This window comes from Poecilia latipinna, unplaced genomic scaffold (genome assembly GCF_001443285.1).
Source record: "Poecilia latipinna isolate Pla-1442-1.1 unplaced genomic scaffold, P_latipinna-1.0 Scaffold68, whole genome shotgun sequence".
NCBI lineage: Eukaryota > Metazoa > Chordata > Actinopteri > Cyprinodontiformes > Poeciliidae > Poecilia > Poecilia latipinna.
In genome coordinates, this window is record NW_015112684.1 from 1 (window position 1) to 14,920 (window position 14,920).

The 14,920-nt window shown below is 40.4% G+C and overlaps 2 protein-coding genes across 5 annotated transcripts in view; both read right to left on the reverse strand.

Annotated features, from left to right (window-relative positions):
* Positions 1-1,410: 1,410 nt before the first annotated feature.
* Positions 1,411-8,023, reverse strand: tmem25 (transmembrane protein 25). 2 transcript variants are annotated; one of them, XM_015060735.1, is made up of 9 exons: positions 7,476-8,023; positions 5,729-5,842; positions 4,997-5,341; positions 4,624-4,914; positions 3,723-3,854; positions 3,597-3,630; positions 2,885-2,994; positions 2,013-2,102; positions 1,411-1,916 (listed from the first exon to the last, which is right to left on the reverse strand). In XM_015060735.1, exons 2-9 carry the CDS (start codon positions 5,805-5,807, stop codon positions 1,843-1,845), a joined length of 1,155 nt encoding a protein of 384 aa, XP_014916221.1. In that variant the 5' UTR covers positions 5,808-5,842; positions 7,476-8,023; the 3' UTR covers positions 1,411-1,842. The 2 variants fall into 2 exon arrangements, with proteins under 2 accessions (XP_014916221.1, XP_014916214.1); XM_015060728.1 differs by having other exon boundaries at positions 5,729-5,845.
* A 3,299-nt stretch (positions 8,024-11,322) lies between these two features.
* The window catches only part of sik3 (SIK family kinase 3), a 49,717-nt gene continuing 46,119 nt past the window's right edge, over positions 11,323-14,920 (reverse strand). For all 3 annotated transcript variants that reach the window (XM_015060755.1, XM_015060747.1, XM_015060763.1), the window contains 3 exons: positions 13,764-13,893; positions 13,499-13,625; positions 11,323-12,504 (listed from right to left, as the gene is read on the reverse strand). In XM_015060755.1, the coding sequence (XP_014916241.1) occupies positions 13,504-13,625; positions 13,764-13,893 (252 nt within the window). In that variant the 3' untranslated portion in view covers positions 11,323-12,504; positions 13,499-13,503. The remainder of the gene's footprint in view (positions 12,505-13,498; positions 13,626-13,763; positions 13,894-14,920) is intronic.

Consider the following 14,920-nt stretch of genomic DNA (forward strand, 5'->3'; position numbering starts at 1 on the left):
CCAGAGTCCAAAGAATCAACAGCTGATATTTCATTGTGTTTTACCTCCTGGCTGCTTTTCTGAAGACAGAAGGAAACACACATAAGCAAGTGCACTACAAAAAACCGGAAGGCTGCCATTTTCTGATTCTTGTCGACCATTTTATTTTACTTAACATAAAGATTAACAAAGGATGAAAAACGACTTATTTTGCTGTCACCACATTAATATTTCTCTTGGTCAATAAATCAAGACCCTGCTTTTCATTGCTTTAGTTTTATCTGGTTTTAGATTAATAAAAATGACTAAGAGTAAATAATACACTAATTGTTGGACTTTTAGCAACAGTAAAAATACAACATCAAGTTAATAAAAATAGCGCTGTAATTTTGACAACAAAAAAACAAAGAAACAAAAATACTAACCTTAAAGTAATGAAGTTCTGTTGAAAGATTTAGTTTCTGCCTGCAGTCGGAGCGTCTCCACCTATCTGTCTGAGAGGGAGAAGGAAGTCACTGTGATTGGTCTGACAGCTTCATCAGGCTTTGTTGGTTTTATCAGAAACTCTCAGTCATGTCTGCATGAATTTCACCATCAAAATCAGCACATAAGGCACTGTAAAAGTTTTGTGGCCAATAATATTGGCACTGTTTAACAGATGTTTTTGTTGCTGACTGAATAAAACTACAACATTCTACCTATTTGACACAAAAACTGGAATGTATTATTAATTAATTCAGACATGAACTAGAGTTTGATATTCATGAGGAATAATAAGTAATAAGTAATAAGTCTTAAAAGCGTTTATTTTACTCTCCACTTACCAATTAATATTTTTTAACAATCTGAGAGAGTAAAAAAAACAATGCAAACTTGCTAATTACTGTTTGCGACACAGTTACTTGGTGTATTGAGTTTCTACATCTGGCGAAACACAGAATCTAACACACACAGTTTGCATGAATATTTCAATCCTCTGCATTTTGGGAATGTTTCCCTCTTCATTCTGCCTCCCCTGTTCAACACAGGAGCTCTAACAGACACATAAAGAGAGCAAATGTATGCTCCCACAACATAATTCTGCTTCCTGTTTGTAAAAAAAAAACCCACAGCAACCTGTGACCCAAGAGCTAACACCTGGCACATACACACACGTACACGCACACACACAGCGTGTCTTTCTAAACACACACAGACTCATGCACACTCACTCCTCCCACCACACACACATTCATCAATATCATCCTCTCTTGCACCTGTGTTAGACAAACAAAGTGGATCGTTTCATTTTACCAAACAAAACTGACACTTTCTGCTAATAGGCTGTTAGAAGAATTTACATCCCTCTTACTGTGCACAACCCAGTTGCCGTCTTTTACACCACTTCATAGCGCCCCCTGGTGATTACACAGTAAAAGCACAGCATGTTCATCATTTACTTTGATACAATCTCAATAATACCTTTATTAGACTTTTTCCATTTTTATACACATATGCATACAAATATACAGGGCGGGACATGTGGCAAGTCCATAAACGGTTCTATTTAAATCTGCACCAGCGTATTCAGGTTATATTTGTCCAAATAAACATTCTGGTTTCAGCAGAGAACATTAAATGCACCCCATCAATGCGACAAGAAAGAACATCATGAGAAAGTACCTGATTTACTGGATGACAAACATTCACAGGTATGTTTTACAGATCTGAAGAATAGTCTCAAAAACTTTGTTTCCGGCTTGAAGGTGACTGAACGGTGCTTGACTCGCTGAGTGGTGCAGCTCTGGGTTTCTTCCCAAACAGCTGCGTTCTTAGATGTAGGTATGCATGCAACAAACAGTCGGAGTTGAACTGAAATGTCCATCAGAGCCAGATTTCCTCGCTGCTTGTGCTGTTCACCTTATAGATGTAGCCCACCATCGGATACCTGGCAAAACCTGGAAGAAAAAAAAGAAAGAAACATATAAATAAGCCACGACTCACGGTATAAATAGTTGAAAAAGCAGCAGAGGTTCAGAGGGCATTTCGTTGACCTCTTGCTGCGTAGGCTAAAGACAGATCTTCCTCCTCCTCTTCCTCTTTCTTCTGCTCTCCCATACTGTTCTGCTGGGCGGCTTCTCGAGCTATAAGAAGAGCATGCAGAGAAACAAAAACATGCATTAACAGTTTGAAGAAACGATTTCATGTAAAAAACAGTGACTATATAGTGAATTTTGTTTCTTTTGCACTGTACTGTGCATTATATTACAGTTATAACTACAGATAAAATTCAAACTTTTACCTTCATATCATGCTGATCTATGAAATACATGTACAAACACTTAAAAGTGGGAAAGCTGTCTGGAGTTCTGTCAGTGTTTAAGTGTGTACTAAAGTGTGCTAACTGGCTAGTCCACTAGGAGGAAAGTAATTTGTTGTAACTGTATGTAAATAACTCTTAATAAATCAACACACTTGGTTTCTACTGCCTTGTACATTCATATATAATTTTTTATATTCATTGTGCTTTTAGTTATGTAAAAGTTAGGTTATCTAAAATGCATCTGTGTGTGATCTAAGTCACACACAGAATTTCATGAGTTGAACTAACATGTGCAGTATAATGAAAAATTAATCATATCTCCACAAATTTCAATGTACATCATTGGGATCAACTCAATCTGATAAATAATTGCGACACATGCTGTGTTTCCTTTTCAGTAAAAATGTAAAAAGTCTTACAACCAATATTTGTCTTTGCAGTTACACATTATTCCTTAAGTAGAGTCACTCTGAACCTATTTATACCTATTTAAACCTCTCTTCCTTCCCAGGAAGGTGTAACAATACAATAACTTATAACCTCTAGCCAAATGTGCCTCTGCAAAATATGTTTGAACATTCTCGCGCTGGAGGAAGCTCTTACCTTTCCTCAGAGTGCTGAGGTCATGCAGCTGCATGTTGGAAGGCAGAGACATGTTCTCTCTGGGAATGTTGGTCTTATCTGCTCTGTCCGTCTTCAGGCTTGCTGATTCACTGTGGGGATAACACAGAGAGGTGTCAAACTTGGATCAGAGGTTGTTATTGATCTCCTGGGTGGACGTACTTTTCTTAAGAGCAGAAAAAATATGCTTTCATCAGTGTTCCCTTCCATTGAGCTAATGGAGGAAGACATGACGTGGCATAAAGGTGAGCCAAACTACAGAGTGAAAGGCCAGATATCCTTAGTGTAGCACAAGGAGACTAGTGAGGCTGCAGTTACATTTTATTATAAATAATGTTGGGCATAAAGTATATTTATCATATAGAACAGACTTTAATACACATGTCTCTAAGAAGTATGTGCAATGTGTGTGAAAAGTGAAATTATGTTGAACGAATCAGGACAAAATTTTATAAATATAGAGTAAGCTCTTTAAAATTATCAATATTTACAATTCTAGGTGAAAAAACATGAACTAAAGTCACCAGACTGACTTTGTGTTGGAGGTTTGTTTTTGCTAATTCAGTATATTGCTTATATTAATACATCTAGAAATTAAAAAAGGTAGATATTAATAAATCATTTCAGTCTCTGCTAACCCAAAACCCTGTTTTTATATTTTATTTATTTATTTATTTATTTATTTATTTTTTACCTTTTCTTGGTCATCAGAATCTCCACTGGTTCATCTTTAACAAAACACAGAGAAAAGGCATGACAAAGCTCCACGCCACAAACATTTTCCTGCTCAAAAGAATACGCAGGCACACATTATTCTCACCAATAATCTTGCTCTTGTTTTTTTGCATAAGGCAGAGGACAATGAGACTGAGGATGAGGAGGGCCATGAAGGCCATGGCTCCTCCAGTCACGATACCCAGCATGGGAACCTCGACACGAGACTGCAGGAACTCTGGAGGGCAGAGGAGAGGAACTTAAAGGAAAGTTTTAGAGAACGTTTTGCAATGCAGCGACTGTCTACAAGCTAAGAAAAAATTGTTTCAGCACAATTAGTGTCAGAAGGATCTAAAACAAATAATGAGAGTTTAAGTTATCCCAGAATGAAGACATATTTTAGTACATTTAGGGAAGCTTAAATGATCAGATGAGATGATTTTCTACATCATCATGCTGTTGCACCTGATTCTGGAAGCCTTATGAAGAGTTCGTATTGTGCTGCCTAAGGGAACACACACACGTAATCTGAAACCTGGGGTTTTCTACAATTACACTAAGTTAAAGGATTTTACGAACTGCCAAAAACAGCGGCTCTGAACATGGCTAAATGGACTTTATCACAGCAGTAGTATCATTGTGCAGTTAAATTCAGCGACTTTATCAAGAAATTCAAGGTATATATACCCAGTTTTGCCAGACTGGGTCAGAAATTATTATTGAATTACCAGAGGATTTGCCTAAGGTCCCATTTGGGAACCGGAATACCTGCTTTCATGTTCTTATATAAATGTATATAAATAATAAAATTTTGAGGCAATTTTTTTGTATGGATGAAGACATTTGTAGAAAGGATGCACCCCAAATAATCATGTGGTTATTTATGAAAGAATCACATCCTTAATCACACGCTGCTGGCACAGATGAGACATTTTTAAGTGTGGCGTTAGAAATGCAACAAAAATGAATGGACCAAATTCTTTCCTTTCATGGAAACAATCACTAACCTGCCAGTGTGAGGTTGCTCTGAGCCATTCCCACACTGTTGGTGGCATTCACCGTTAAGTTCCCTGATAGACTGCTCAGCGTGACCCTCAGCGTGTGATTGGTCAGCCACGGATAGCTCCGGGAATCCAGGATGAGGAAGTCCGAGGTGTTGGCCACCAGCTGGCCCGACTGGTCTACGAAGGTGATGGTGGCAGGAGGGTTAGAGCGCACCAAGGCGAACAGGACCAGGGAGAGGCCGGGGTCCGAGGTTTCACTGTAGTGGGCGTTGACCCTGAGGATTTCTGGCTGGACTGGGGCACAGAGGAGAGGAACGGCTTGACAATGTCAACTGAAACAGACTTTTAGTCCGTGACATATTTAACCCAGACCCACATTGGACGTTGAGAGTGACCGTTGCATTGTAGCTTTGTCCTGTCCTGGGGTTCGATGCGACACACACCAGCTCCTTGTCCCACTTTCTGGCCCGCAGAGAGAAGGTACTGTTGTGATTGGTCCCCGGTCTCAAGACCTCAGAATCCTTCTGTGACGTCATCACCAGACGGCCTCGGTTTGGTGACGGCTCCTTCTGCTGCTCTCCGTTGAGGTACCAGGTCAGTAACGGGGGCGCTCGGGGATCCCAGACGTCTGATTGGCAGTTGAACCTGTGTGTCATGTTCTCCTGAAGTGTCACAGCCGCTTGCTGCCGCCCATCAATTTTAAGAGCGGGTTCAATAGCACCTGAGGTACAACACAACAAAATATTATAGCAGAACCAAATATAGTCAATGGAAAATATTAAAGCTTTAGACTCCTAAAACATTAAAGGGTAATTTGGACCTGTGTTAAACAGTAGTAAAAGATACCAATATTGTTTCATTACAGACTCATTATTTTCTAAGAGGAGCTTTTAGATGAACTATGAACACTTGAGCTGACTGGGAATTTTTATGGATACCAAAGTGTCCAATGTTAGGTCTTTTGTTCAACACCTAAAGCTTGGCCCAAACTAGGTCATCAAAACGTTAATAAAACCCATTCTCTTTTTCTGACCGTCAGCATTCTCACTGCACAGAAGGACTGTGATTTTTAACAGGATTAAAGCGTTTGTGTTGGAGTGTGTGCTACCTGTCCAGGACAAGGCCAGTGTATTGAAGAACACAACGGCGGACCCTGATGTCCATGTCCTCAGCCACGCACTCTCCATCCTGGCCGAACCGCCACACACTCAAATGCATCTACCTGCTTAGACAAGGATTTACATTACTCTTAAGAGTGAGGAAAGCAACTCATATAAATCAAATCACAACAGCGTACGGACAAATGTTACATGAGTTACACTTTGGGGTCCAAGCAAAGGGCTTTGAGTACAAATGGAAACGGCAATTTTCAGATTTTTATTTGTAAAAAAATAATAATAATACTAATTCTCAAAGTATGTTTTGTTTTCGTTCCACTTCACAATTGTGGTTGCAATTAGGGCTGCAATTAAAGATTATTTTAGTAATAAAAATATTCGGTCAGTTATTCTGACAATCACTTAGTCCGTTTAAAAAATTGGCTGATTTTGCAGATTTTTCATTTAACCGCTTAAGCATTTTTTATACATTAAAAATAGATTAAAACATGTAAATGAAAAATATATACATATTCTTTTTTTAAATTAGAAAGTAACACTGCATTTCCATAAAGTGCAGTTCTTTTATCGCTGCATCACTTTCAGCAAAGGATGCATCTGCAGCTAAAAAGAAAATATTTCTAGCATCAACATGAGAAAAGCTCAGCCCATTCTGCTTGACTTACACTTGATGTACTGCTTGACTTGAATTACATCAATGTGGTGTAGGGCTGATCTGATGATTTTGTTTAAGATCAACCCATTAATAACTGGATAGCAAAAGGTGCTTAGATTCTTTTTTTTTTTTCTTTACAGAATTTGAACCAGGTGAAGCTAAAATTATGTTAGTTGAGAAGTTTTGGATAGAACATATAGGAAAGGCAGTTTTTTATATTACGGTAAGTGCAAAATATGTTTATTCTTTGTACATTTTGGCTTCATTTCAACTCTGAGTGTGTTGTTATTTCACTACATAGCCTTTATTAAGAGTCTATATAATCCAGTTAACAATTAATTGATTACTAAATTAGTTGGCGATTATTTCAATGATCGATTCACCACGATTAACCCGATTAATCACTTCAGCCATAACTGTAACATGACAAAATGTGGTAAAGTTTAAGAGTTATTAATATCTTTGCAGTGTGCTACACATTAAGATGAGGGTTTGGGTATAGAACTGGCTAAATCTCTAACAGGCAAATAGGTCCTGATAGGAAACATGCCTCAAAGAACAAACACACCTTCCAACAATAAGATCACAGCAAAGCCAACACAGGTCTGTCCTCATAGTGACATGGCTCTGTTCAATAATTCACTGCCTTTGTAGCTTTGATCTGCAGGGTACTCCTCCATCACTGCGAAACCAAACATCCCCATGCCAGCTTGGATCAATAACACACACATATCTACAGTAAAAGGGGGGCAGAGCTAGCGGTCTCCAGAGCTGGCTTGCTGTTTGGGGGTCATGTGATCCGTAGGAGTAATAGCAGAAACTGAGCTGTTAAAGATGCACACATAATCTGCATAATCAATACAGTGATCACCAGGAATAATCCACTAATACGAGTGCAAGACAGGAGCTGACAGCTCTGCGCTGTGGGTAAGGACGCTTAATGCTTTCAGCTGACAGTCGGGGGTAGAGGAGGGATACAAACATCAGTTCAGCCCTGCACACACAAGCACACTGAGACACAAACAGTCAGGATGCACACACACACACAAAACCCGCCTTGTGCAAGAAACAGACGTTACTACCTCATCCGTTGGTGCAGATCCCGTCTGGATTCAGTCCACCGGAGCTCCATGTCAGAGAAGAAGGAGAGGAGACAGAGGGAAATATGGTGCTGACAGCAGAGGGATGAGAAGCAGCCCTTCCTGACTCACTTGCTCTCCCATCTGCGTACGCTCATACTATTACACACACATACACACACACACACACACACACTTGGCTCTCTGCAAGATACGGCAACCTCCAGCAGCAGCTTTCACTGGCTGATGCAGGCAGTTGTGCTGTCGCCACTCTGAGGTGGAGAGGAGAGAGGGAACTGGGAAACAGGAAGCAGACGGAAGGAAAAACGAGCAAGGGATATACAGAGAGAGGAAGGATGGGAAGATGTGAGAGAGGGACAACAGCTGGTGTGGAGGAGGATAGGGAGGTGAGAGAAATAAGCTTCATGCACAGGATCAGTTTGAAACTGTCAAAAAAATATTTGGTGTGGAGACTAAGCTGTCAGCTCAGAAGGTTTCCCATAAATCTCATAACTCATCACACCAAACGTACACCAGCTGGATATTGTGGTAACGCCATGATGGGCACTTGTACAGAACATGATTCACCTGGTCTGAGCTCAGCTAATTCAGACTGAAAAGCCTCTGCAGTGCAGCTGCACAGACCAGAGCAGCAGCATGTATAGCAACGCTGCACAAGCAAAAAGCTGTGGCTTATAGGAGAAACCATTCAAAAGTATTCAATGGAGACTAGTTTTTCACATTTTCTCAAACTGCAAATGAAAGTTTAATGTGATTTCATGTGACAGAGCTGCACATTAAGCTTTGCACCTTTTCTCAAGGTGCAAAAGTTTATTGTGATTTCATGTGACAGAGCTGAAAAGTGTGGTGCTTAATTGCACATCCAAGCTAAAATGCCTCCAGAAGTTGCAGAGAAAGAGACTCCACTTGTGCTTAATATAATCTGTTAAAATTCAGATGTTTTGCAAAGAATGTCAGAGACCAGTAGAGAGAGAGAGAGAGAGAGAGAGAGAGAGAGAGAGAGAAAAGCACCAAAAAGACCAAGAAACCCAGCAGGTCAGGGAGAAAGTTGTGGAGAAGTTCTAAGAAGAGCTAGGTGAAAACCCCAAGCTTTAGTTCAGTCCATCATTTGAATGGAACGACTATAGAAGAGCTGCAAACTTACCAAAACGTGACGACCATCTGGAATGACAAAAGGAGGTAAGAGGACCTTGTTAACTCTGGAGGAGATGCAAAAATCCACAGTTCGGATGAAAGAATCTGCCAACAGAACAAGTGTGAGTCGCAAATCTGGGTTACATGAAAGAGTGGTAAAAGAAAAGCTGTAAGAAACCTCATTTAAAATTGGCCATAAACCATGTTGGGAGACAAAAAACATGTGAAAGACAATGCTCTGGTGAAATGAGAGCGAAATTTAACCATCAAGAACAATATATAGATCAATGTTCCATTTATTAAGAATCAAAAGCAACTCTAAGCAGGTGGGTTTTTCGCCTTGATTTAAAGGAACTCAGTGTTTCGGCTGTTTTGCAGTTTTATGGAAGTTTGTTCCAGATTAGTGGAGCATAAAAACTGAATACTGCCTTTCCATGTTTGGTTCTGGGGATGCAGAACAGACCAAAACCTGAGCAATCTGGAAGGTTGATACAACAGATCCTTACTGTATTTTGGTGCAAGGCCATTTAGTAGGAGAACTATTGTTGAAGGAAAGCCATGGGAAATCCTGCCTGCTTGTCTGTTTTAGTTATTTATAAAAATTAATCTGTTTGGTTGCTTGGATACATGTGGTCTCAATGCAATTAAAATAATATTGGACACTTGGGGACTGACAGGCTAGACACTACGTTTTTATAAGCTGCAAACGATGAGACTGCAAGCTAGATAAAAAAAATACCCCACACACATCAACACTTTTAAATTATTTATTTATATATATTTATTTATTCATCTCAGTTTGGTTGATATTCTTTTGAACCATTGTTGTTGCACTTTAGTATTTTTGTACCCAACAGAAATGAACAGAAACAAAGACAACAGGAAAAAAAAAAAAATCATAAAATGAACCGATAGAAAATCAAATGAATCTAAGGAAAAGGGGAGGAGCAGAGAGAGTCGGCTTGCAGGGATGGAGAGAAAGGACGACAGTCGGCGTCGACAGGGTTAAAAAAAAAAAAAAAAAAGAAGAGGTGGAGAGAACAATGGTCAGTCTGATCAGGCTGAATGTGTCTATGCGAGGCAGCTTGCTTCATAACTCTCTGCGGTCTTTTAAATTCCCATAAGTGGTCCCTTCTGCCATGCATCTGCTCCCACCTCCACACACACACACACACGCACGCACACACACACGCACACAACACAGGCCAGTCACAACATTACAGAAGATATAAAGTTCCTGGTTGGATTCTTTTGCTGCCATGCTTTCAGAACTGTGCTCCAGTATTCAGATAAAACGCTCCTTTTGTCTTCCAGACCTCCTTTGGCTTGGTGTAAACAGAGGAAGAAGAAGAAAAAAAAAACGAGGACAGACGTGAAAGAGAAACGAGAGCTGAAGTGAACACTGAATCTGTAATGGCAGAGCTCCTATGAGATGAGAGCCCTCCCTTGGTTTTAGAGGACAAACCAATCACAATGGGTCTGTTTGGGCGAGCTTTGGTTAAAAACAAGCCGATTGGACAGAAGCAGCTCTCTCAGGCGTTTATAGCATACAGTATGTCGACCGTGCAGCCAGCTACTAGGATATCTGACCTGTACAAACATGAGTGGAGATTTGTTTTCTCTAAAGCAGTCTCTTTGATGGTCAAACTTTGTTTCTATGTTCAATATATTGGGAGGACAGAGTGAGCTCAGACACACACACAAAAAAATAAAGGATAACAGCGAAGGTTTCATTCATTGATGATGGTCCCCAATGTGCTGCAGCCTGAATCTGACCGAACTTCAGAGTCGTGTCTGAATACAATCTTGGATTTACTGTAGAAGACTTCAGATGACTCCTGAAACGATTCCCTTTCGCAGTTCGCTGGCGTCCTCCAACGACAGGAACCTTTAATGGTTCACGAGACGCAGCTCTCACCTCCCGCCCTCGCTTCTGGTTGAACAAACCGGTGCAGGAACCAAGTAACATGAATAAAAGGAGAAAAAAAAAAATAAAAATACAGACGGGTAACTGAAGCTGTAGTTTTCCTCCGTGGTTGTAGCAAAGTTAGCTCAGAAAGAAGGGCCGAGTCCATAAGGCGCCATCTTGTCAGAAGTCAATGTAGTCGAGGATGGTGGGAGGATCACAGCAGGAAGGGGCGGTGGGGAGAAGTGGGTTTATCTGTCTCCAGGCTTGGGATGTTTAGGATGATATGTCAGCTATTTTACAAGTTATTCCCTTGTTTATTTGTCTTTTTTTTTTATTTTATTTTTCCCAAGTGTCTCTGTAGCACCCAAACCAACCCAGACAAAGCCCCAAGCCTGACCCTGTATAGCCCGCCACGACGACCCCGGTAACAGAAAACAGGCCCAACATCAACTAGAATGACAGTCACAACAACATTGATTGAAATGATACCTTAAAAAGCAACACAAAATAATTGCTCTTCTCTTATTCAAGTGTCTCAATATAATAATATTAAAATAATAACAATCGTTTTTTACGACAGAAAGAGCGGAGCCCTCTTCTCTGTCCTCTTTTGGCTAGAAATCTCAAGAATTCATAAAGCAAAGAAAATAAAATAAAAAAATAAAAACAGAAAGGAAAACATATTAAAAGACTCCAAAAATACAAAAAATAAACAATACCAATAAAAATAAAAAAAAAAAGCTTCCCCAACAACATCAAAAAAAAAAAAAAATGGAAGAAAAAATATGATTTGATACAGAAACTGTAATAGCGTTCTATACATGGCATCACTGTACAAGGAAAGGAGGAAATGTCTGGTAAAACTACCCACAATGCAATACACGGTCACTGACGTGGTAGGAGAGGAAGATGAGAACGTAGAGGTGGAGGGGGAAGAGGAGAGGGGGGAGGGGGGAAAAAAGCAGGTGAAGCATGAAGGAGAGGACAGGAAGCCCAGAGGGACAGTATGAACCGAAAGTGCAGAATTAAGTCAAAGAACATTGTTGTCCTCCTCGCAACACATAACTATTCTCCTTTAATAATAATAATAATAATTCATATAATAAACATCTTTTACAGAAAAACATGAGAGTAACCATATTGACCATAATGCCTACATTAACTGTAAAATGAGTCTTAAAATAATAATAATAATAATAATAAAAAAAAAAAAACGAATGCCTGAAAACAAAGAAGAACAGAGCTGGTTTGTCCTGTGCGATGTCAAAGCGCTCCGCCTGCTGGATGGAGCTGTTTTTGGTGCCCGTTCAGAGCCCGGCCTAAAACACCTGAAAGGGGCCTTCGGTTGCTAAGGTTTCAGCCCCGACGCTCCCCGTTGCCCTCGCCTCGCTCATACGCACGTAAACTCGCTCCGAATGGGAATACTTTGGGTTTGTGGCAGCAGTGTGTGTGTGTGTGTGTGTTTGATTGTGTCGCTGTGTAAATGCACTGGCCAGTCAGGCACGTAATGAATGTATGCCGTTACAGTTGCCGGGGGCAGGAGGGGGACGCTGGGGGGAGGTGAAGGAAGAACGGAGGTTTGGGTCAGAGCTGCAGGTGGGCTTGAAGCGGGCCGGGTCGCCGATCGGAGGGGGGCGAGGTCGGCGAGTCGAAAGGGAAGGGGCCGGGGGGCTGGGGGAGAGAGCGAGACCTCCAGCTACCCAAGATGAGAGGTGAGAAGAGGAGACGACCTGCAACAGAACAATGCTGGATGTCTGTGTAGAAAATGCTGGCACTTTGACCTTTGAACCCCAAGGACCCCACCTCTGGCCCAACCCGCCCACTCCCTCCCTCCGAAGGGACAGATGGAAACAGACAGATGGACACAGAGCGCCCCCTGCTTGGACAGACAGCGGTGGTTTGGCGTGATGCTGCTCAACTCAAGTCAACAACTCAGGGTGGCTGATATGGACCACGCACACGGGGCTCCTACGGGAAGACAGAGGGACAAAAGACAGAAACTGTCATTCAAAATCCCACCTTAAACTGGAGGAAACATGTGCAGCTGAAATCTTGGAGCTTTGACAGGAATAATAAAGAGCTGCACTGATTATTCACTCCAGCTCAAAAACTCTGTTTTTTACATTACAATCAAACTCCTGTGGTGTTTTATTTGGATATTTAATATGAGGCAGAAAAAAGGAAACAGTTTTTAGTTTGTAACCCCTGATAAAAGCTGACGTATTCATCTTCAGCCCCGTTTACTCCGATACCCGTAGATTCCATGCCTCTAGAAGTCAGAGTAAATATGGCTAGTAGCCAGATATAATCTCAATATGTAACCTGTACGGAAAATTGAAAGTTGCTAGAAATCAAATTTTGCTATGTTCACTATCATCTAAAAAGCAAAACCAACTATGGAAGAAGATTCTCTGGTCAAATGAGAGAAAAGTTCAACTTTTGTCCCTGTCGCCATGGTGAAACACAGAGGTGACATCATCATACTGTGGAGATGCCTTTCTTCTGCAGTGACAGGGAAGCTGGTCAGAGTTGTAAAAAAAAAAAAAAAAAAAATGCTATGAAAGACTTGAGGCTAACTCTACCCTGAACTACACACACAGTCAGTTGTAGCTGTAGCAAAAGGTGTTTTTCTTTTTTTTTTTCCTTTTCAGAAAATTTACTTAAGGATCAAAACAACTGAGATTGATTTGAAAAGCTTGTTGGTTTTCTTTTGACTCCACCATTGTCTGCTACATTAGTGTGAGAAGCCCACACTAACGAGACAAAAACTGAAACGTTTAAAGGGTTTGAATCAGGGTAAATAAGAAATATCGAAGGCTAGAGCAGCCAGGGACAAAGGTGTAAAATAGGACTGCTGTTCAAAAGGCTGGAAGCTTTTGGTGCCAATTTCATTTTGAAAGGTTCAACAGCAGCACGACTCACAATAAATATTTTTTTTTTTTCTATTACTTTGTACACATACCTGTGCTAGACCCCAGCCTGCTCCATGCTGTACTGCAGATCTGGGGGTTTGTAGCTGAGGAGCATGTCACTGGTGCAGGACGACGGGTAGCAGGCTGCAGCATGGAGCTCCCCTTCTACATCGCAAACTGAGAGGGAAAAAACAACAACAAAATAAACAAACAAAAAAAAAAAAAAACAACAAATTTACTGAGTTTGTCAAAAAAAAAAAAGAAAAAAAAAAGGAACATCTGCACAATGCTGGAAGTGTTTGCTCCTCTACCGACCTGACTCCTCTCGCTGGTGAAGCTGTTGGCTTCCAGTCAGAGACGTCTGGCTGAGAATGTCGGACATGCGAGCCGAGCTGAGCGCCTTTCCTGCCAAGAGGCTCATACCAGACATGGGATCTGCCTGATCCTGAGCAGAAAGAGGGAACGAGAGATTAAGAAGCGGAAAGATAATTTAACATGTTTTTTCTTATATAGATAAGACAAAAATAGTCCCATCACAGTTGATGTGGAGAACTAGGAAAGCTAAGGATTTGCTTCCATTAGGTTTAATAAGAGAGAAAGTGGCAAACAGACGAGAAACGACGACGACATAAAGTTGATTCTGTGAGCTGTTGCCGGAAAATACAGTCAGAGAGACAAAACAGCAGCAAATTTCTTAGCGAGCGAAGAAGTTCTGATTATGTTTCACTCTTTTCTGCTAATTATACATATAAAGTCTGATTCGATTTGCATATTTAATTTCTTCCTCCCGGGCATTCTTCAGTAAAGTTGGCTCGCTGCGAGATTTACAAAGAAGACGAGCCGCAAACAGTCGGACGTGCACCGCAGCACTTCTAACGAACCACACAGAGGGAGACTGTTCCTGCCAACTTATTTACATGACATCGCTCACGAATCATGAATCCCTTTGCTAATTCTCTCAGCGTAAGTGAGAAAATAACATGTATGCAGCACTAATTAAATTATGATCTGCTAAAAAAACAGATCTTATCACAAAAAAAAAAAAAAAAAACATCATTAGTTGACCCTCCTAAAAACAAGTTTTAAAACAATTTTGCTGTGAGGAGCTGCATATATGGAGAAATTTGCTGGTTAATATTTGAGTGAAATAAATCCCTCTATTACTGCAGTCGCCTACTATTAATTTTTGTACATTTTGGGAAATAATGGTGCCAAGACTTGTGCCATCTGTGATTTACTGTTTGTTTTCTTCTAAAACATTTCTCTTATTCAAATTTCACTTTTTTAAGTCACTGCATGGTAAAAAAAAAAAAATCAATGACGCTATAGGCCTGTTTCTCTTCCACAAATTTTAAATCAAATCCATTTAGATTCTAACTGGAAATGGGGCTTTTAAAGAGAATAATCCCCAAAAAAAAAAAAAAAAAAAAAAAAAAAAACCAAAAAAACTAAAAAAAAAAACCAACCCAACC

What these genes read in the sequence shown, in the direction of transcription:
- tmem25 (XM_015060735.1), bottom strand. Translation starts at nt 5,807, where the DNA reads ATGGAGAGTGCGTGGCTGAGGACATGGACATCAGGGTCCGCCGTTGTG. An exon ending in GAGCAACCTCACACTGGCAG is followed by an intron (nt 3,855 to 4,623) that starts GTTAGTGATTGT and finishes TCTGCCCTCCAG; the next exon opens with AGTTCCTGCAGTCTCGTGTC. An exon ending in AAACAAGAGCAAGATTATTG is followed by an intron (nt 3,631 to 3,722) that starts GTGAGAATAATG and finishes GTTTTGTTAAAG; the next exon opens with ATGAACCAGTGGAGATTCTG.